This window comes from Bombyx mandarina, chromosome 21 (assembly GCF_030267445.1).
Source record: "Bombyx mandarina strain Sakado chromosome 21, ASM3026744v2".
In the NCBI taxonomy this organism is placed as follows: domain Eukaryota; kingdom Metazoa; phylum Arthropoda; class Insecta; order Lepidoptera; family Bombycidae; genus Bombyx; species Bombyx mandarina.
The window spans coordinates 8,534,361-8,556,573 of NC_143227.1; the positions used below are offsets into that span (position 1 = coordinate 8,534,361).

General features: G+C 38.6%; 1 protein-coding gene across 2 annotated transcripts; it reads left to right on the forward strand.

The window, feature by feature from the left end:
* Window positions 1-12,675: 12,675 nt before the first annotated feature.
* Window positions 12,676-20,040, forward strand: LOC114240366 (uncharacterized). Of its 2 annotated transcripts, XM_089736267.1 has the most exons (7): window positions 12,676-12,778; window positions 12,878-13,369; window positions 14,096-14,405; window positions 16,896-16,992; window positions 18,756-18,866; window positions 19,495-19,671; window positions 19,947-20,040. In XM_089736267.1, exons 2-7 carry the CDS (start codon window positions 12,901-12,903, stop codon window positions 19,998-20,000), a joined length of 1,218 nt encoding a protein of 405 aa, XP_089592393.1. In that variant the 5' UTR covers window positions 12,676-12,778; window positions 12,878-12,900; the 3' UTR covers window positions 20,001-20,040. The 2 variants fall into 2 exon arrangements, with proteins under 2 accessions (XP_089592393.1, XP_089592392.1); XM_089736266.1 differs by having other exon boundaries at window positions 12,692-13,369.
* Window positions 20,041-22,213: the final 2,173 nt, after the last annotated feature.

Below are 22,213 nucleotides of genomic sequence, written 5' to 3' on the forward strand. Positions count from 1 at the left end.
TATTACCGTATTGCAAAGAATGAAATGATAATATTAAAATATCGCACATTTCATTCAAACATTACCAAAATTTCATTACTGAAATAAATATCCTATGGTTTCGTGGTAGCATTGTGGAATGTCCGACATTTTCCGGTCCCATCCGTCAGGACAGACTTGCCGAAAGACAAATGCAGACATGATGACATGTTTGAAATTTAAACAAACCTTTTTATCACATTTTTAATCATTAGAAAATTACTTGCTATGTTCACACTACCTGTATTGAAATTTTTGCGATCGTTACGAATTCATTTTAATATTGTTTTTTCTAAAATATTAAATTTTAAAGCAATTTTGCTGTATTAACAGTACTGCTGTTTGCAATCTTTTTAATATACTTTATTGGATATCAAACATAATTAACATCGAATAACAGTCAGCAGGGTGGGCGTTATCCCTAAAATCGATCTTTTCAAGACTACTATTTTATGTACAGAAAATCTGAAAAACACAGCAGCTATGTTATCTATCTATCTCTTAGGTTTATGGCGTTTCCTTTTAGATTTCGCCAATGTCAAGTGTATTTAATACTCTGCTTCCTATAGCGGGCTTCGTTTTTTTTTTTTTTTTTTACGAGATTTTATGACCTGGTAACTAAGACCTTTAAGTCATGTCTTATTTTACTTTATTTTCTTAATTTTATGAAAAATGATAATATGGAGTGAAATGAAATGAAGATGATTAATTTGAGACATTAATCAACTGGGATGAAATTTAATGAAATGAAATGAGATGATATGGGATGAAATATAATCGCAGTAAAATGGTGGTCATTTACTGAGATTTTTTCAGTGGACTTTTTGGAGGAACCCGAGAAGTTACGTCCAGCAGCTTTGTTTCATTTTCCCACATTTGTGCACTTTCACAGATATTAAACAGTTAATAAACCACCATTATTACACATTTAAACCAGAAGAAACACTAAATAGACAAAATAAAACAAATCACACAACTTCACTCCTCGCGTTCCCGCCAAAAAGTCCAGCGGGCTTCGTGAACGAGCAAGGTCACAGATATTCACTATGTTGCGGTGTTACTATTAATTGACATTGACGGTGTATTTTTAATTGACTGTAACATCCAAATGTACTCTATCTTTTGGTTAGAGATAAATTCCCCTTCAGAATTCATAATCGATTTCACATTTCTGATCTTATGTGTTTAGCTTTGTATTTCGAAGAAGTATGTAATAGTAAGTATAAAGTACGGTTTACCGTGATCATAGCATTCATAGTAAGATCCTGGGATCCATTTGCATAATATCACACCTATCTGGTGTCAAAATTTATAATTCCATTTGGTTATGCTTTCGAGTCTTGTTACCGTGATTAAGGACATTATTTTTGTTTAAAGAAAAATTCGCTTACAAAATTAGCTTTTGTTAGAGGTTTCATAAAAGTCGTAGATTTTTACCTATATTTTGCTATAAAAAAGTTTGATGTACAGTCGAGTCCAAAGCCAATTCAACGTCACTCTGCATTTCTAGAAGTAAATATTTAAACATGTTGGGGTTGCTTAAAACATTGCTAGTATATTCAAGAATGGGCCATTTGGTTGAAGGTTGGGTCACGTGTAAAGTAATTCGACCTCGGTTAATTAGAACATCAGCAGGCTTCACATAATTAAGTGATGACTGCCTTGTCAATCTTTTGACCCTGTATCAATTATGGTTCGTGTTTAACAAGATCCGTATTCTTTAGCTATTGTTATAGAGTAGGATTTATTATGACAATTTAATGTTTGTAGTTTCTATATTTTACTTCAAAAGCATGTATTCGATACACGGTTTACAAGTAAAATAATACCTAATTGTGCTAAATGGGCTTAATATAATATTTTAGTTGATTTATTGCGATTAGAACGACTAGACTTGGAAAGGATTGCGGTTTTGACTTATGGCTTACTCCACTGTTTTCGGTTTCCTTGAGTAAATAACATAATATGAGTTAAGTCTTTTAGGTCATCACCTAATCATGTAAATAAGTGTTAATGTACCTATAAAGAACTTCTGTATGGAACCAATCCTTGACTCTGAGGATGAATAGGCTACAATAGCTACAGTGTAACATCGTCATCAACATCGACCGAGTTGTAGCTGTCGTAGTTCGCGATGCTGGATTTCAGGGAGTAGACATCTACAACAGCAAGGGCGGGGTTTGAGGAGAGTGCTTTTCTCTTTCCGTACCAATAAATGGCCGTTGAGCAGGGGACCGGGATTTGACTGAAATCCCAAACCTGGCCCCCTGTACAACCAAGGCTTGCCCTGGGTGTTTCGAATCTCCTTGTGTTAGTTTATGGATCTGCTAAGGACACTTAGGACGATAGCGTGTAAGATGCTTCACATCTGTCTTTTGATAGTGCAACCGGGTGACGGATGACTGTACCCCTTAAGTTGGCTCTGATCCAAAGGGGTTATTCGGAGCACACACGAGTTGGTAGCGCCATCTAGATGGCCTCTACCGAGCAATAAGCTCTCAGGTAATGTCGCTGATTACCCGTGGTCGAAGTACTATGGGGCTACGGTAACGGGGTGACCCCGGAACATGTCATCTTACCTCCAGCCTGCTTTATGTGGGTTCTGTCCCATTCGAGGCTTGGACGCGGATTGGCTTTAGTCAGTTGTACTTCGGTATGTTTTGCCTACCACCCCCGAGGTGTATGCGGAATTTCAGTTCGGTATCCTCGGTATTTCGATTTCCCACTGACCCTAACAGATGATTATTAATAACTTTTCTTTTAATCTGCTGACTATCCACAATTCCCTACGTTTTCGTTTGATGTAAAGGTAACACAAAACTCTTTGAAAAGGCTACGTCGAAATAGGGTTAACACCAAAAAGTTTTTGAGTCAAATGATATGACAAAAGTTTATATTGCGAACAGAACTTTGTTGACTAAAAACAATTTCGAAATGTTAGGACTTCGGCAGTATCCCCGAAACAAGTAAATAGTTTTCAATTGGGTTTTAGCTGCTTTTTTAATAAATTTCTATATTGCGTTGCATTTATAACATACTATATAGGACTAATGATGAAGGCAACATAATAATAATAATAATATTTATTCAAGCCTCTTAAAATACAAACACGTACAAGAATTCTTAACACTAGTATAATAATATACATGGCTTTTTTATGAGGTATACAATATCAATATTCCCTGACTTTTATGCTAGGAAAACCTGTGTTACAAAAGTCAGTGGTTCAGTGCTAGGTCACCAGGTAAAGAAAGTTAACCAGGAAGAACGATCTGTAAGAATATAGTACGTACGTGTGTGTGTGTGTGTGTGTTAGTGTGTTTGTGTGTGTGTGTATGTGAGTCATACAATAAAGTATAATAAAATATTAATTTAAAATTAGCTACAATAAATTAACAGTATATCATACTATATATACATACATCATTATACATTTTTACAACACGACTTGTTCTGTTTCAAAATAGTCTAAGTTTAGGAGCCAAGACTTCAGATTATTTTTAACATAATAATGCATAGGGCTTAGTACCTATCAGATTACGGATATATGTTTATAATCCGATTTTAAAATAATTCTGTTACCAGATAGTTATCAAGAAACCAGTATTGATAATATGTTAACTGTCTTGAGTGTAGGTTCCGGCTTTAGCGAATGCAGTGGGCCGCTATGGTATGGTAGGATAAATCGAATATGTGAGGCATGTAAATTACGATAGGCGTTTCTAAAGGTATCAGTAGGGTTGAAGGGTAGATCGTAGAACTATCTGATAGATATGTCGTCTAAAATTCCAACAACAGACCGATAATGGTAATCATTTGACTTGAACATGCTCTTCAATACTTGAGTAATGTAAATATTTAGATACATATACAAAAACAAAGTTTTGGAGGAATCGGCATGTAAGGTAATATTGACTTAAATATAGCTCTAATCTAATCATTTCAGAAATAGCGTATAGACAAAATCTAATCTACAACATTTGCAGCATATTTTTTTGTGTTCGTCTGCCTAGTAAAAAAGTTGACTACTAGTAGCGATAGCAAGATCTCTGCTTTGTTTTAGGCAACACGATAAACTACGTTTATTAAATACTTCAGCTGCGACAGCTATTTTTCGTTACATCGTTCTACTCTGTACTGGTGGCAAGTCGTCTTGTGAGTCCGCACAGTTAGTTATCACCACCCCACCCCCACCTATTTCTGACGTAAAGCAGTAATGTGTTGCGGTTTGAAGAATGGGATAGCCGTTGTACTGTAAAAACTGAGACTTTGGAACTCATGTCTTAAGGCGGCGGGCGGCCTTTACGTTGTTGATGTCTTTGGGCTCCGGTAATCACTTAAAATCAGGTGAGGTGTGAGCTCATTCATCCATCTAAGCAGTAAAATAAACTTCATCGCCCATCTTCCCACGTCTGAGGAAAAGAGAAGAACCGAATCTTTCATATCAGCGTAGTTCCTTTATAGTTTGCTTGGAAAAACACATTAATGAGTCAAGCTATCTTTGTATGTTGCTGTCTTGTAATGTAAATTTAAATCAAAGTAATGGTTTTTTTTTTTTTTTTTCTTGTGCAATAAAATAATAAAGAAATAAAAAAAAATCTAATTTGGTCTGATAGTTCACCTTATGATGAAACATTACCAATCCCGACCGGAGCCCACTTCTTCGATTTCGCAAAGGCGTTCGACAATGCCTGGCACAACGGTTTGATTTACAAACTGTATAACATGGGAGTGCCAGACAGATTCGTGCTCATCATACGAGACTTCTTGTCGAACCGTTCGTTTCGGTATCGAGTAGAGGGAACTCACTCTCCCCTCGTCATCTGACAGCCGGAGTACCGCAAGGCTCCACGCTTTCCCCGTTATTAGCTAGTTTGTATGTCAAAGATATACTTCTGTCTCCAGAGACCCATCTAGCGCTCTTCGTCGATGACATGGTTATCTACTACTCGTGTAGGAAGAAGGCGTTATTGAATCAGCGACTCCAGATCCCAACAGTCACCATGGGACAGTGGTTTCGAAAGTGGCGCATGAACATCAACCCCACGGAAAGTACAGCGGTGCTCTTCAATCTACGGTCGCTCTCCGAATATCACTTCGAGCAGCCCACTCTCTAACAGGCGCGTTAACTCCCCGCCATTCGCCCCATAACTCTTTTTGGCCAACCTATACCGTGGGTCTCGAAAGCCAAGTATCTAGGCATCACCCTCGATAGAGGGACAGCATTCCGGCCCCACATAAAAACGGTACGCGACCGTGCCGCCTTCATACTAGGTCGCCTCTATCCGACGATTTGTAAGCAGAGGAAATTGAACCTTCGTAATTAGGTGACGACACTACAAAACTTGCATACGCCTGGTCATGACCTATGCAAGTGTAGTGTTCGCTCACGCGTCCTACACTAATTTGAAACCGCTTCAAGTCATTCAATCTCGTTTTTTCAGGATAGCCGTCGGAGCACCGTGGTTCATAAGGCATGTGGATCTCCATGATGACCAGGAGCTTGTAAGTGCACCACTTTGAGAAGGCCGCACGACTCGAAAACCCTCTTATCGTGGCCGCCGGAAACTACATACCCGATCCTGCGGACCGAATGGTAAATAAATAGTCCACGTCGCCCTAAACACGCCATTTCGGATCCTCCCGATCCACTAACGATGCTTTTAGGTACCTTCGTCACCGTTCTGGTCGAACCCGTCGCTTGCGACGAAGGGTTCGGCGAGTAAACTAACCCATAGACACAGCCCACTGAGTTTCTCGCCGGATCTTCTCAGTGGGTCGCGTTTCCGATCCGGTGATAGCTGCTCTTGTTAGGGCCAGTGTTAACAAAGCCTCCTGGTTTAAGCCCCGAGAGCTCGATAGGGTTACGCTGACATATACCCCCAAGGCTTTGAGCTTAGGTAAAAAAAAATTTTTTTTAGCTACTTTTACCTAAACCTTTAATTACTGTTGAGGTTGAAAATTTCGTTTCGATGAAAAATATTGATAGTTTGGCGATAAATAAAAAAAATACCAACATGAGTTCAGTTTTTTGTGACATAAATAAATTATAGAGATTACGTGTAAATTTTGACGTTATTTTTTGTAATCCATTCGGTTTACTTTAAATGGGAAACAAATTTTCCGACGGAGTGACGAAAGACTGCACACTCTCTGACCAACGCTAGTAGCTGCTAGTCTACCAACCAGGAGGCCTAATCTTTATGGTCCAATGTAATAGCGCCGATTAGCGTAGTGTGTAGTAAAGAGTAGAGAGATGCAGACCGCGCTAAGCGCCTTGCCATCCAACACCTACCTCGGTTGAGTTTTGCCTCTTTCGAAATTTGGGCGTGAACACTTGAGTGATGGGGGGTTTTAGTCAATTTAACTTCATTACTATCGGCTCCAACGCGTAGGTTGAAATCCTTCGATTTGCTCCTAATGAAATCCAGCAGATTTTGACTGGTCAATGCTAGACAACTAACTTATACAAATATCATTGAAACTCAACCTTCTATTTCACCTAATAGAATACAGTTAGGGTTGGTAACCAAATACAAGGCTGATTGGTTAGGGATCGTCGCCGCAGAGGGTGTCCATTTTCCCAAATCCGCAGCGAGGCAATAAAGTGGTGGGCAATAAATAACTGATACAACGCCTAGGCATGGAAGTGGCGGGACAGTTTGCCGCATGTTGCTATTGAAGCTAACGATATAACCGTGTTGTAATATTCGGAATTCATTGTTGCCTCACTTGTATTCTTCTTTGTGCAAGAGAAGCTGGATACGTTATTCTTTTATTTTAATTCTTTAAAAACAGTAGCAATAAGTCTAAGTGATGGAAGTTCAGTTTTTTTTTAATTTATAAAAGTGGGTATTCGAATATTCACTTCATCGTTTTGTTGTTATCCTGTTCATATTTTGCTAGCCTATCCGTCATATGAGACGAACTTTTAATGATAAATTTAGTGATAAAATAAAATAAGAGTAAATTTTGCGATCCGATTAGAAAAGTAGAATAGTCGTGATAATAATAATTAACTTCACTTGGCGACGACATTTACGTTGCGGTAGTTTCCGTTAAGCATTTAACATCAGGTATAATATACCTTGTATCTAATATCAGAGACATTAGGCAATAGTCATTTTGTTGTAGTGTCATCCGTCCTTTATAGGCGAACAAGATTTCAAGTTAGTCCAAATTTAAAAAAAAAACACGTGTGGCACTCGGAGACTGCCGCGGTAAAGCTATTGCATAGCATTTTTATCAACTTATGCAATTATAAATCGACAATAATAATTTAATATTAAAACAACAATAAAATAAGACCACTCTATATTTATAAACATTAAAAAAAGCTAAACATTAACTGTCCCCTTCACACTCATAACCTAGACCGTGCGGGGGAGAGACGGGCAGACTTTTCATGATGTGCATGCGGCAGTGCGACGTCACGCCGCGCGCTTATTCACTACACAAGCGCAACGTGTGAATGTGTTGAACGCGAGCTACATAGTAGGCGTAGTGGGGGTGTCAGGTTATTTTCGTTACGGAATTTCTTGATTCAGTTCATAGAAGCTATGCCATAGCTTAAAACTTACGGTGAAAGATTTCATTACCATAGCATAAACGCATCGAACAATACGTTACAGCGATTTCATTATCAAAACTATTTTACATGGTTTATTTGGCTCACGGATGGAGTTTTAATTATTGCTATAGATATGTTCTCATGAGTATCGATAACGACGGGGGCTGGCTCTGCGCCAACACTGCAAGTTGTGGCACAGCTAGTCGTGCGAAATATCAAATTACCCGATAGTTCCTAATACCGGCTGGCTTTTGAAAGTCATTTAATCTAAGAAGGGGCTACGACTTTTTTCTTTTCAATTGATTTTATTTGACAACAGTGAACCTCGGTCACTACAACTATCATGGATAATACACATAAATACAACTATCGCGGTGTTTATGTGTAATATAACCTATTGTATATTTGCGTTATTATAATTGAAACCTTCCCGGTAGTAATATACAAAAAACTGCTGTACAAAACACAATGCTGTAAGTAACGTGCGAATGTAGAGAAAATAAAAACATATGTGTATTAACTTTTTTAATATTAGAAGTGCTGTTTTGTTGTGTGGTCTAATTATTAAGGTACATGTAGTTGCGATTATACGTGCTTTAAACATTTAAAATGAAGTTACAATCTAACAGCACAACCAAACTCAAATTTTAATTTTTACATGCTGTTTTGTGTTATACAATTAAAGAATAATAGAATAGGTTTTTTTCTGTTCACAATAAGCAAACTGTGTTCTTTATTTTTAATGAAACATCTAGCACCACTCTTCTCGGAATGAAATAAAGTTACCAAATAATAATTATGACATTGCGTTGTTTAAAGATTTTAAAATATATATATATATATATATATTTAAACTCTTAAATTGGCTGCTGAAGTTTTAGACCACCTGGTATTAGGCAATTACCGGATCCTATAGAGAGTAAGTACAACATGAATGTCATAGACAGAGTCGAAAGCTCGGTTAAATTGGTATGTTCATATATTACACCGCACAGCTCGAGGCGCGTAATTGCTTTGCATCTAAAAAAGGACAGTAGGAAGCGTGTGGGCTTAAACAATAAGCTACCAATTCGGCGCGACATTTCCTGAGCAAAATTTTATTTTTTTATTTTTCTATTGTTTATTTTGGATGGACGAGCTCACGACCCACCTGCTGTTAAGTGGCTACTGGAGCTCATGGACATCTACAACGTAAATGCCACTACCCATATTGAGATATGAGTTCTAAGGTCTCTGATTTTAACAGTAATTTAGTGGCGTATCGACATTTCCTTACGCTATGTTTAGTAGTTGGCAATGAATAGTGGGGTGTCTGTTTTGATAACGAATTTCTATAAGATTCATGGGTTTGCTGATTAATATAAACAAAGTTTTGACTGATTCGATGGCGCAGTTTTCTTTTTCCTACCTAAGCTGGTCTTGAGAGGCTATGCCAGCGTAATCGAGTGAGTAGGTGAGCTCTCGGGGCTCTAACCTGGGGGCGTTGCTAACACTAGCCCTAGCAAGAGTAGTGCTTCGCAGAATCTACCACCGGATCAGAAACGCGACCCTATTGAGAAGATCCGGCGAGAAACTCAGTGGGCTGTGTCTATGGGTTAGTTTACTCGCCAAACCCTTCGTCGCGAGCGACGGGTTCAACGAGAACGGTGTCCGGTGCTTGAGGTACTTAAGTTCGTTAGTGGACCGGGAAGATCCGAGTAGTGGAGTAGTTGCGGCCCTGACTGTTGCGCCAAGCGTAATAGGTTCGATTCCCACCTTGGGCAAACATTCGTGTGATGAACAGATGTGTTTGCTTTTTGTCTGAATATATTTAATCTATTTACGTCTATATTTAAACGTATTTAAAACTCTATGTCAGTCTCTAGTACTCATAACACACGGAATCCTAATTTGGGGCTGTATGACCATGAGTGATTTGTTCTCAGTTTTCTTTATCATCAGTTATGTTTATTATTAAAAGTAATAATATGGGTCAAGAGTTTGAAATTTAAAAAGCACTGTTTTAATTTTCAAACTTAAATTTACTAAAATCGAGAGTACTTACTCTTATATCTTTATATTATTAACTTTATATCTTTGTTAAAGGAGAACATTCTGGGAACAACAAATTTGAACTTTTTTTTTTTTTTCGGGTAGAAGCCGAACATCCTACGAGGTCCCCGCGCAAAAGGGGCGCGCGGGGTATGTGAGACTCAATGATCTGCATGGTGTTGTGAGCAGACCGCTGGCCCAAGGATTTTAGGGCCCACCCACTAAACGACTCCCCTGCACTCTTACACCCGACGTCCGATCCCCTCCGAGGTCAGAACCCGGATGACGTAGGGGGGTTACCGTGGCCAACACTACAACGAGACGGCCCGGCTCACCAAGGACCAAGGACGCCCAGCCGACGGAGCCTTCGAGGCGAATCGAAGGCTCTGTAACGTCGGCCGTCTCGGTACGGCAGCCCGTCAGGCCGCCCAGACGGTGCCGCTGGTGTCCCGGAATACTCCGCTGGACCAGAACCAGCCTGCCGGATCGGGACGCGATACACCGTCGACCGGTCGCTCTATTTACTCCACGGCAGCGCGCTAGAGTGCTGGTAGCACGCCGCGCGGCCTCACCCCCTCAGGTCGCCCCTTGGCCTTCATCGGGGGGAGGCCGCTACCTACAGGGGCCGGGACGTACGGGCGTATTCCCGCCTCCGGCCCCGGCTCGACGGCGACGGTTCGGTGCGGAAAGGGTAGAGCTCTCCCTCTCTCGCTCCGCCGCTTCCTTCTGCGAGATGGTGGACTCGCAGAAGTCGAGCATCGCCTTCCAGGACGCGTCGCTGCCGAGCATCGTAGCCACGACGCGCGGCAGCTAGAGGTCCTCTCCTATGACCGGGACGAGGGCGGCGCGTTGCTCGTCGAATCCAGAACAAATTTGAACCTGGAAAATAGTATTGTTTTTAAGAGTAATCTTGATTCACGCTTTCAGTTATACGAATATCGAGCGAGATCCAATTAAATTTGTCCATAATAATAATTAATCAACCCGAGTCGGGATCTTTCGTGCGACACAGAACTTTCCTCTTTGTGTTAGTGCGAAAGTAATTTAACTTTATACTACCACTATTTGTTATGCCGACCGAGAGGGCTGGTGGTCGTGGCGTCGACGACCGCCGGTGAGGCGTCCCGAGGGGGAGGGTGATGAGAGAGATGTGCTCCGCACTAAACGCTTCACTTTCCCCCTTTTGCTTTTTCATGAGTTCTGTCTCATGCGAGGTTTGGATGCTGGTTGTTGAGCGACAGGAGGTTTTAGTCGGTTCAACTCCGACATGCTCCGCTCTCCATCCCCAGTGGAGGGCGGGAGTCCGGTGATTTCCTCCTGACAAAAAAAAAGCATTATAATTGGTTGAACTTGTGTGTTTTTCCAAGCTGCTAATGAAACATTTATTACGGGCCGTGAATTTTCACAGCTCTCATATCATTCATTATGAACTATTATAGAAAGTTGAGTAATTGTCAACTTATGGTGAGTAATTGTCAAATTGTTTTTTGTATTTTGGGGATATGTTTTGCTGTAGAGAAAACCGACAATGTTTTTGTTTGTTTGGACTTTAATTGCGAATATTTAAAATTATACTAGCTCGTAGTATGAGATTAGTACAAAAAACAAATGTATGTAGGTGGAAAACGTAAAAGGAATAGAGTTACAATTATTGTCAAAAAATAACACAGTGACATGTTAAGAAGCGAATCGTATTGACTTTTGTATTTTAAAGTACTGATGAATGGTTTTTTAAACTTGATATTCTCAACTGCCTCCCAAATGTGGTCACAGTGCGGAAACAAACATGGTTTTCGAAAGAATTTCAGTGAACTGAAAGTGATGTCATCTATTTTACAACAGCAGCATTCAATTTTGAAATCATATTTTTTAATTTTACTGCGGCCTACTTTTCGATTGGAAAAAGAACATATATATTCATATAGATACCAATAACTATAATGATAATTTATATATTAATATTTATAAAACAATTTACACGTAAATATTACATTTTTGCCACGTACCATCCGGCTATGGAATGAGCTCCCCTCGCCGGTGTTTCCCGATCGCTATGACATGTTCTTCTTCGAACGAGGCTTGTGGAGAGTATTAAACGGTAGGCAGCGGCTTGGCTCTGCCCCTGGCATTGCTGACGTCCATGAGCGACGGTAACCACTCCCCATCAGGTGGGCCGTATGCTCGTCTGCCTATAGGGCAATAAAAAATTTTTTTTTTACATAAATACTTATGCAACGTTTTGTAAATACTAAGTAGACGTTTTACTTTAACACATATTAAACAGATTGACAACTATCTGAAAACATATTTCTGGGGCATCATTTTTCTTGTTGTAGATGTGTCAAACGGATGCCGGAGTCCAGCTCGCGCCATAATATATACATATGTCATTAACGACCGTCTGGTGTAGTGGTAAGTGACATGGTCACTACACAAGGGGGTCGCGGGTTCGAATCCCGCCAAGGGAAGATATTTGTATGATAAATATAAATGTCTTTTCCAGGGTTATGGATGTATATTAAATATATGTATGTGTATAATAAAAATCTTACATTTATTTCCGTTAGGTATCTGGTACCTGTAATACAATTTCTTTACGAACTTATCACGGGACCAGTTAACGTGGCGTGATTGTTAGTAAATATTTATTTATTTATTTATGTATCAAGTGGATCAGGCGAAGTCCTTCACCCCACAAATCAGACATGAACACGTCTTATTTATTAGATATCGTTTACGTTTACAACAAGTTCCTATCTCCAAGAATCTAACTCCGACCATTCCATTTGGGTACAACGGGCGTGTTATTAATTAGGCCTCGCACGTATCTATCAAATCTATAGAAATAGCCAAGAAAATACATAAGTGTCTATTTACACAGAACCTTTTAGCTTGTAAATATTTCAAAGTTTTGCGAAGAAAAGAAATATACTTCTAACAAATTTCGAGGCAATTTGTTCAATTACTTCATTAAAACCTTAGAAACTAGCGTCAGAGCCTTTGAGACATCAATTTCATAGAATCACATATAAGCAAATACATTTCATTAAATTTCTGTATTTGATCAGATCGATTCGGCTCTCACGCCAACGCGGTATTGGTTTATTTAGCCCACATTCAATTAATTTAAATTATCATACGAGCATATACATAGTATACGTAAGCGAAGTTGATCGAATTTGTTAAGCAGAATTATATTATTTGTGGTATTATTAATCCTTTATAATAACTATTTAATGAGCTTGATTGGTAAAGCAGTTGTTCCGCACAAAACTCGACCAATGAACAAAAACATGAACAAGAATCACTACATCTTGAAGACGTACTGCGATAAAATCTTTTTGGTCGGCTCCGGAAACTTTTGGTATCAAAAAACGGAATCTAGAAATGACAAAACATTGCTTTACAAAATTTATAGCTGCGTTTTGTTTTTTACGTATGGCTTCATGACGGTGCTGGAGATCATGGCGGCGACGATGGGCGATTTCCCGGATGACGAAAAACGGGACTCCGTGACGTTTGCCACAAGCCACACCGTTGTTATGATTAAATTTATTTCCATAATAAAAAACAAAGAGCTCTTGAAAACGCTGAATCGTAAGATGATGATGATTTGCGAGGCTCACGAGGAACAAACTCTGATGGACGAGATGTATCGGACCGTGAAAATAAATGTTGTCGCTTATTGTGTCGCGGTTTATGGTTCAGCCACGTTTTACGTGTTTGAAGGTTTGAGGAAATTTTATAATGGTCAGTATTATTTATTTATATTATGATTGCAATTAAAGTTTTATTTTGTAAGTAAAAATAATAAAATGTCTCTATAAGCTAAAAGCCCTTTTCAAGTTTTATTCAAAGGAGATTCTGAATACAAAGGGTATTTTTTAGCGCACAAATTATTGAATAAATGTCCTAACTAACCTCGTCCGAGCCTATAGGCCAAACCCCACGATTTACTTGTGGTCTGTAGCAGTTTAGAAGCCACTATACAATTAAGTATAATAAAAAACTACTATACAATACAATACTCCTCAAACCGATTGAGAGTTATTTTTTGTAAAATGACACTCGACAATTTAGCCCGAAACTAAGATTTCCTGTAGTATATAAACTAGAGACTACATACGTTTTCATTTCTGCCACGTACCATCCGGCTATGGAATGATCTCCCCTCCCCGGTGTTTCCCGAGCGCTATGACATGTCCTTCTTCAAACGAGGCTTGTGGAGAGTATTAAACGGTAGGCAGCGGCGTGGCTCTGCCCCTGCCATTGCTGAAGTCCATGGGCGACGGTAACCACTCACCATCAGGTGGGCCGTGTGCTCGTCTGCCTACAAGGGCAATAAAAAAAACTTATTGAACACCCACACACATTGGTGATGACTACGGGCTCATGTGACAGCCGTTTAGTTCCAGATGAGTAAGCTCGTCTGCCTATCTAGGGCAAGGAAAAAGTAACATTCTCTTTATTTCAAAGGTTCTCACTTCGTCACAATAGTCACATATTACCCATCTAAGGATGACGATACAATGCTGGCAAGTATTGTCCGAATTGCCACCACACTAGTCTTACTGGTGATGATGCTGTCTATGATTATATCAGTTGATACGTACACAATGGCGTATTTAATAATGTACAAATATAAATTCATAACGTTGAGGCACTATTTCAAAAGATTAAGGGAGAATGTAGATGAGCTTGTAGCGGCTGGGAAGGCAAGATTGGCTGCTGAGAAATTGGCTCAAGGACTTGTCGAGGGTATCAAGATGCATAATGAATTGTTAAGGTAACCGAATCACCATTTCTTAGATGAGTTTGAATCAGTTATGAACAGTTTCATTTTCTAATGGTTTTCCCGAGTAGTATACACACATAACTACTTTTATTTATTTATTTTTTATTGCTTATATAGGTGGACGAGCTCACAGTCCACCTGGTGTTAAGTAGTTAGTGGAGCTCATAGACATCTACAAAGTAAATACCGCCACCCACTTTAAGATATAAGTTCTAAGATCTCAAGTATTCAACGTAACAACGGCTGCCCCACCCTTCAAACCGAAACGCATTACTGCTTCATGGCAGAAATAACAGGGTGGTGGTACCCATCCGCGCGGACTCACAAGAGGTCCTACCACCAGTAATTACGCAAATTATAATTTTGCGGGTTTCATTTTTATTACACGATGTTATTCCTTCACCGTGGAAATCAATCGTGAGCATTTGTTGAGTACGTATTTCATTAGAAAAATTGGTACCCGCCTGAGATTCGAACACCGGTGCATCGCTCAACACGAATGCACCGGAAGACTTATCCGTTAGGCCACGACGACTTCGACAAAACACATTTTTTTTATTATTAGCGGTAGCTATATTGGTAGGTAGCGGTAGCTATATTGGAATAGGAAACAGAAGAAAAAAATCGATGTGTACAAGCTCTGAATCTGTCTATTTAAGTAAGGAGATTATACTCGGGTTGTGGAGGATATTCCGAAATCCGTTCCTTCCTTCCTAACAAGCGCGACAACCCGAAGATCAATAGTAGGATTCTACTACTAGTAATTAAATTAAAACTACTAAAACCAGTAATTAAAACCTTCACGGAATATTTGTCCGTGATGGCGAAAACTACAAAGAATTCGTAAACAGTGGAAATAACACATAATGACAAACTTAAACCATAAAACTAGTCTTACTCACTATAAATGTTACTTTTGTCATCGTCATTGATCACTCAAAATTTTTATCAGCAATAGATTTAAGGGCTTGATTTTTTGTTGTAATTATGATATTTGAGAAAGATTTTTGTTGTTTTGTAGATGTTTTAATATTTTTATTAAAATATATATTTGATGAGATTTATAACATCCCATTAAGATTAATAGTAATAATAGTAGAATCCGGGAGGTCTGTGCATTAAATTAAATTAACTTTATTACGTAAAGGTAAGGTAACTAAATCTTGGTAATAATATATAATCTTGACTATATGTATTTACTCTTAACATAAACTTGCGATTTGAATTTGAAATAGAATGTATGTTTGTTTGTTAGCTTCCGCACATCGCCGAAACTACTAAATGTATTTTTATGAAGTTTTCACAGGTAGGCAAGTATTCATTTGGAGTAATGGTTTTTCACGCATTTTTTCAAAAATTTTATATTTAAAAAAAAAAAACAATATTTTTTTTTTTTTTTTTTTTTTTTTTTTTTTTTTTTTTTTTTTTTTTTTTTTTTTCTTATTTTATTCTGTCAGTTCTTAGAAGCTGTAAGCATAACACATAACACATATTATTTATAATATGCGAAAGTAACTGTGTCTGTTAAGTTATGTTAACTTAAGTTTTCATATTCAAACCGGTGAACTGATTTTGACGAAATTAAGTATGAAAATAGGAATCATGAGAAAGAATATAGACTCATCCCACTGCTGGGCATAAGTCTCTGTTCACGCGACATAAAACATAGTTAACGCCGGTGAAGCTGTGGGTGGATAGTTACACATAAAAGCATTCATAGGAAATTAAGCATGAAAAAATGTCTTAACAAAATTCACAATATTATATTAGTCATATTATATTGTATGTATTGAATTTTAAGCTATTGCATAGCTTTTATGGCGGGCTTTGAGCGCGGCGACTGAATCAAGAAATTCCGTAACGAAAATAACCTGACACCCCCACTACGCCTACTATGTAGCTCGCGTTCAACACATTCACACGTTGCGCTTGTGTAGTGTTTGTGAATAAGCGCGCGGCGTGACGTCGCACTGCCGCATGCACATCATGAAAAGTCTGCCCATCTCTCCCTCGCGCGGTCTAGGCTATGAGTGTGAAGGGGACAGTTAATGTTTTGGTTTTGTTAATGTTTATAAATATAGCGTGGTCTTATTTTATTGTTGTTTTAATATTAAATTATTATTGTCGATTTATAATTGCATAAGTTGATAAAAAAATGCTATGCAATAGCTTTACCGCGGCAGTCTCCGAGTGCCACACGTGTTTTTTTTACTGGTGGTAGGACCTCTTGTGAGTCCGCGCGGGTAGGTACCACCACCCTGCCTATTTCTGCCGTGAAGCAGTAATGCGTTTCGGTTTGAAGGATACGGCAGCCGTTGTAACTATACTGAGATCTTAGAGCTTATATCTCAAGGCGGGTGGCGCATTTACGTCGTAGATGTCTATGGGCTCCAGTAACCACTTCACACCAGGTGGGCTGTGAGCTCGGTCACCCAACTAAGCAATAAAAAAGTTAAAAATGAATGTGATATTCTGCTTCAGTTTATCAAAAGACATCCACAAAGCGTTCGGGACAGTAATGGCGTTACAGCTCTGTCAGAGTTCGGGCTCGGCGGTCTCGCTACTACTTCAAATTGCCGTAAGTAATACAATTGTTACGCTTGTCTTCACTTGCCCACGACTTTTTCTACTGATTTTCCAGAGGGATAGCGTTATTTGCCTTGAAAATGTTAACGTCGTTTCCTTAGAGATTTTTGCTTGCGCGATAGAAACTGGCAAAAACGCTCCGTTCGTTATTTATGTTCAGAAATTTATCAAGATAAAAACGATTTCATGATAAAAGTATTAAAACCAGTAAAGTGATTGATTAGACGAGCTCTTGGTTGAGAACATGAACTAATAGTTCTACTTTTGGGTGCATTTATGTATTTCAGCTACATTTTGTTTTCAGTCTCTGTATTGATCTTCTGCAGATTCTTTAATGGAAATTTGAAAGTCTTATAAATTTTTGTAAAACTAAAAAGACCATTTGTAAATCTAAATTAATATTCGTGATCTATCAGTAATAATCAGTATACTTTAAAGTAAAATACCAGAAGAAAAATTCAATATGCGGCAATTAGTCCATAGATAGCGGACATTGTATAATCGCACTGTCACCTATTGTTAGATACTCTTCTGAAGCATCACCTAAAACATCATGCCATAAAGCGCCAGAAACCCCACAAAGAAAGTCCATTTTAGGCTTAGATTGTGTTAGATGGAATGAGCTAAACCCACTGTACGGGAGGTAAGTGGCTCTTGGTGAAACTGTTCAGCTTGACTTCGGTGGCGAGTGCTGGTACTATTGTTAAAGTAGATGAACTTCCAGTAGAGGTACAGATTTTGTGGAATAAATGGTAATACTCAGTTTCTCCGGAAATTCTGTGACTATACGCCATTTATAAAATTGGGATCTCCGAAGTTTTGACCAGCTAGCCGTTTATTTAATTAATAAATAGTAAACTATAGTAGGGTTATTTTGTCGCTGCAGTTTGGGTCATAAAAAGTCGGAGCGGTGCAGCGAATATTTCGCTCTCTCTTTCACTCACGAGCCTTATGGACGAGAATAGTGATGCGAATTATTGTTGTCGATAAGCGTTATCGATAGTATATTTAGTTTTGTCATTTTGTGGGTTAGTGATAAAAATCAAAGAAAAAAATTGATAAAGCAACGTATAAGTACAAAAGTTTAGAATACAACAAGTCACAGTGGGTTTCATTAATAACGCATTAATAATTCAAAAAATTTAAAACATTGTTGATAACAACACGTGCTTGTGCTGGTATATTGATGCCAACAGGCAAAATATTATTTTGAATAAATTGTGCCGTTTTGGTACAAAACAAAGGAGTAGCCATTGTGTCACTAAAGAAATTCAGAGAACGAATGCACAAAAACAAATTTCTCTTCGACATATATACTATGGCTTTCGATGACTCATTTCTTTCTATCGATAATGGCGTTGCGCCTGCGCAACATGCTCACCGTCCTAGCCCGGCTGTGTTTTATGACCCAAACTGCAGCGACAAAATAACTCTACTATAGACAAACCCGGCCCGCTTTGCTGGTCCGTTTTTGATTAACTGTTAACTGTCACTATTTACTACTGTCTGTCGCTACCGCTGGGTCCACACAATCCAATCTGAAGATTTATATATGTAAACATATATACACACCCCGACTTTTATGTTTAGGGAATTTATACTAACATTAAAAGTAATCAAAACATGGCAACTGAGATTAAAACGTTCATTTCTATTTTAATATGCTCATCAAAATTGATGAGTTATATCAAGAACACATTTGCAATATATGGTATTTACATAATATATGAGGGCGAATTAACCATTATTTTGTAGCTTTCAGATCAACTGACGTTTACTATGGGCATGAAGATATTTTTCTTTTTAGCAGCTATGTATTTATTACTTGCATTATTCCTGTGCAATGCAGGCGAAATTACCTATCAGGTATGTACGTCAATTGTGTAGAATTGTAGATTTATATGAAATGGGTGTATGTAAATTTCCGTTATCTGGTACCTGTAACACAAGTTCTTTACGAACTTATCACGGGATCAATTAACGTGGTGTGATTGTTAGAAAATATTTATTATTATTATTTATTTATTATTATAAGACCTACACCACTTCACTCATTTTTCATATACGAGCTGTAAAATTCGGTTCACTGATACAGTTATTGCGAGGAGGAACCCGTTTATGAAAATTATATTTATATTAGTTCATAGTTCATATAAAGGAAGTTTATCATCAATATTATCATACATGGAAGATATCTCAGGAAAACTATTATAGGGGGCTTTATGAACGCAATAGAACCCAAAATAATGATTTAGTGAATGTTTGTCTGTTTATCTGTTTGTCTGTTTATCTGAGCGTTTGTGCACGCTAATCTCAGAAACAGCTCTGCTGATTTATTTAAAAGTATTATCAATAATACCTCGTTAAGAAGATATTTGCGTAAGTTTTTTAATGGCCATAAATTTCAGATCAATTTATCTATTAAAGCACACCTTATTCTAAGCTGGTTCAGTGTCTTACGACGACTTAGAATAATTGTATTTTAATTTTTCAGGCATCGTTGCTATCAGATGAGATATTCTACTGTGGTTGGCACAAGTGCGAATCGCCAGTTTTATCGACTCGAAGGAATATCAGAGATATCGTCTTAATTGCAATTCTGCGAGCCCAAAGCCCACTGGTTATGAAAGCCTTTAAAATGGTAGAATTAACTTACGCCACGTTTATATTGGTAATAATTGAGTTTTTATCAAAAGCAGTATTTAGTACTGTCTGTTTGCATATTTCTTAAAAAATAATTGGGTATCCCATTGTACAACCAATTCAAGACAACGGAGAATTTGTAATATTGTGCGATTTAAATAAAACCTATAATAGGATCTGTTTGCAAATAAATGCTATTGAAGGTCCAATCGCGGAATCCAGCTCATTGAAATGTCTGCACATAACTTTCATTCTGTTTCGGTTCAGTGAGCGATCATTTTATTAAATTGTTTCATGTTTCAGGTGGTGAGGAGTACGTATTCGGTGTTCGCTTTGTTTTACGCGCAGAATAAGTAGCTCGATTCATTTTTGTTATTAAAGAATTATGAGATGTGTTTTTTGTATTTATTTGTTCATTCATTCAATGTAATGGAACCAAAAAAATCTCTAACGATATTTTATAAGTCACTACTGTCATTTGTTTTATTCGAGTCACGCTAATATACGTTAGATTGCAAATTCAGATAAATCTGTTATCGTTAAGGCCGGTTACAGTGCTCCACCGACCGCCTGTGCGTACGTCAGTCGCGCTTGTCGTTTATATGAAAATTCATAAATCATTACAGTGCTGGACTGACCGTACGCACGCGCATATTGCTACGCACTGCGTACGAGGACCGTCGGTCTAGCGCGTCCGCATGCGTGCCGTCGGTCGACCGATGCGCTATGGAAACAAATGAACGCGTTCTGTGCTGCACCGATCGGTGGACCGACGGTCCGGTTTGGGTATCATCATCAAAAAAAGCGATTTCGTATTGAACGTGGCCAAATATATCGACACCGAGCGCCTAATTACCGAAGTTCGTCTTCGTGAACCGCTCTGGGACAAAGGCCACGTGTTATATAAAGATCGTGATGGCAAGTTAAAGGCCTGGCAAGAAGTATATGCTGATAATTCATCAAAACTTGATCGTCATTCTGAAATAATTAAAAAAACTTGAACGTTCCTTAAACGTTTTCGAAAATAATAAGCAGCAATTAAACTATTTGCAAACGCTTCCGTTTTGCGTACCGACTATACCAATCCGATCAGATCGTTGGTCAGGAGAGCACTGAATGAAGCAAACTGACGATCGGTTAATGCGTACCGTCAGGACGGAACGTACGCACAGACGGTCGGTGGAGCACTGTAACCGGCCTAAGATTTCTGTATTGCGTACGTATGCAAATATAAAACATTTCAATGTTACGCATTGCGTGCTACGATCATGTAAAAAAAACCCATTTATTTTGATTTGTTATTAAGATTTTTTTTCTTTTTGTTTTTCTTACCTAAGCCTTGAGAGGCTATGCCTGCGTAACCGTAACGCGTAGGTGAGCTCTCGGGGCTCAAACCAGGAGGCGTTGCTAACACTGACCCTAGCAAGAGCAGTGCTCCGCATAATCTAGCGCCGGATCGGAAACGCGACACACTGAGAAACTCAATGGGCTATGTCTATGAGTTAGTTTACTCGCCGAACGCTTCGTCGCGAGCGACGGGTTTGACGAGAACGGTGACCGGAGCTACCTACCTAAAACATCGTTAATGGATCGGGAGGATCCGAAATGACCTGCTTAGGGTGACGTCGACTGTTTAGCATTCGGTCCACAGGATCGGGTATGCAATTTCCTGCGGCCACGACAAGAGGGTTAGCTTACTCGCCGAACCCTTAGTCGCGAGCGACGGGTTCGACGAGAATGGTGACCGGTGCTTGAGGTACTTAAATTCGTGAGTGGATCGGGAGGATCCGAGTGGTGGAGTAGTTGCGGTCCTGACTGTTGCGCCGATCGTCATAGGTTCGATTTCCACCTCAGGCAAACATTCGTGTGATGAACAGATTTGTTTGCTTTTTGTCTGAATATGTTTTATCTATTTACGTCTATATTTAAACGTATTTAAGTATGTAAGTCAGCCTCTAGTACTCATAACACACGGAATCCTAATTTGGGGCTGTATGACCATGAGTGATTTGTTCCTAGTTTTCTTTATCAGCAGTTATGTTTATTATATAAAGTAATAATTTGGGTCAAGAGTTTGAAATTTAAAAAAGCACTGTTTTAATTTTTAACTTAAATTTACTAAAATCGAGAGCAAGTCATATCTTTGTTAAAGAAGGACATTCTGGGAATAACATATTTGAACCTGGAAAATAGTATTGTTTTTAAGAACAATCCTGATTCACGCTTTCAGTTATACGAATATCGAGCGAGATCCAATTAAATTTGTCCATAATAATAATTAATCAACCCGAGTCGGGATCTTTCGTGCGATACAGAACTTTCCTCTTTGTGTTAGTGCGAAAGTAATTTAACTTTATACTAGCCTATTTGTTGAACTTGTGTGTTTTTCCAAGCTGCTAATGAAACATTTATTACGGGCCGTGAAGTTTCACAGCTCTCATATCATTATGAACTATTATAGAAAGTTGAGTAATTGTCAACTTTGTTGTATTTTGGGGATATGTTTTGCTGTATTGAAAACCGACGATGTTTTTGCTTGTTTGGACTTTAATTGCGATATGTCAAATTAC

Coding starts and splice junctions, on each gene's coding strand:
- LOC114240366 (XM_089736266.1), top strand. CDS start 12,856: ATGAGCTTGATTGGTAAAGCAGTTGTTCCGCACAAAACTCGACCAATG. Junction 13,370..14,095: donor TTTGAGGAAATTTTATAATG/GTCAGTATTATT, acceptor TTTATTTCAAAG/GTTCTCACTTCGTCACAATA. Junction 18,867..19,494: donor CAGGCGAAATTACCTATCAG/GTATGTACGTCA, acceptor TTAATTTTTCAG/GCATCGTTGCTATCAGATGA.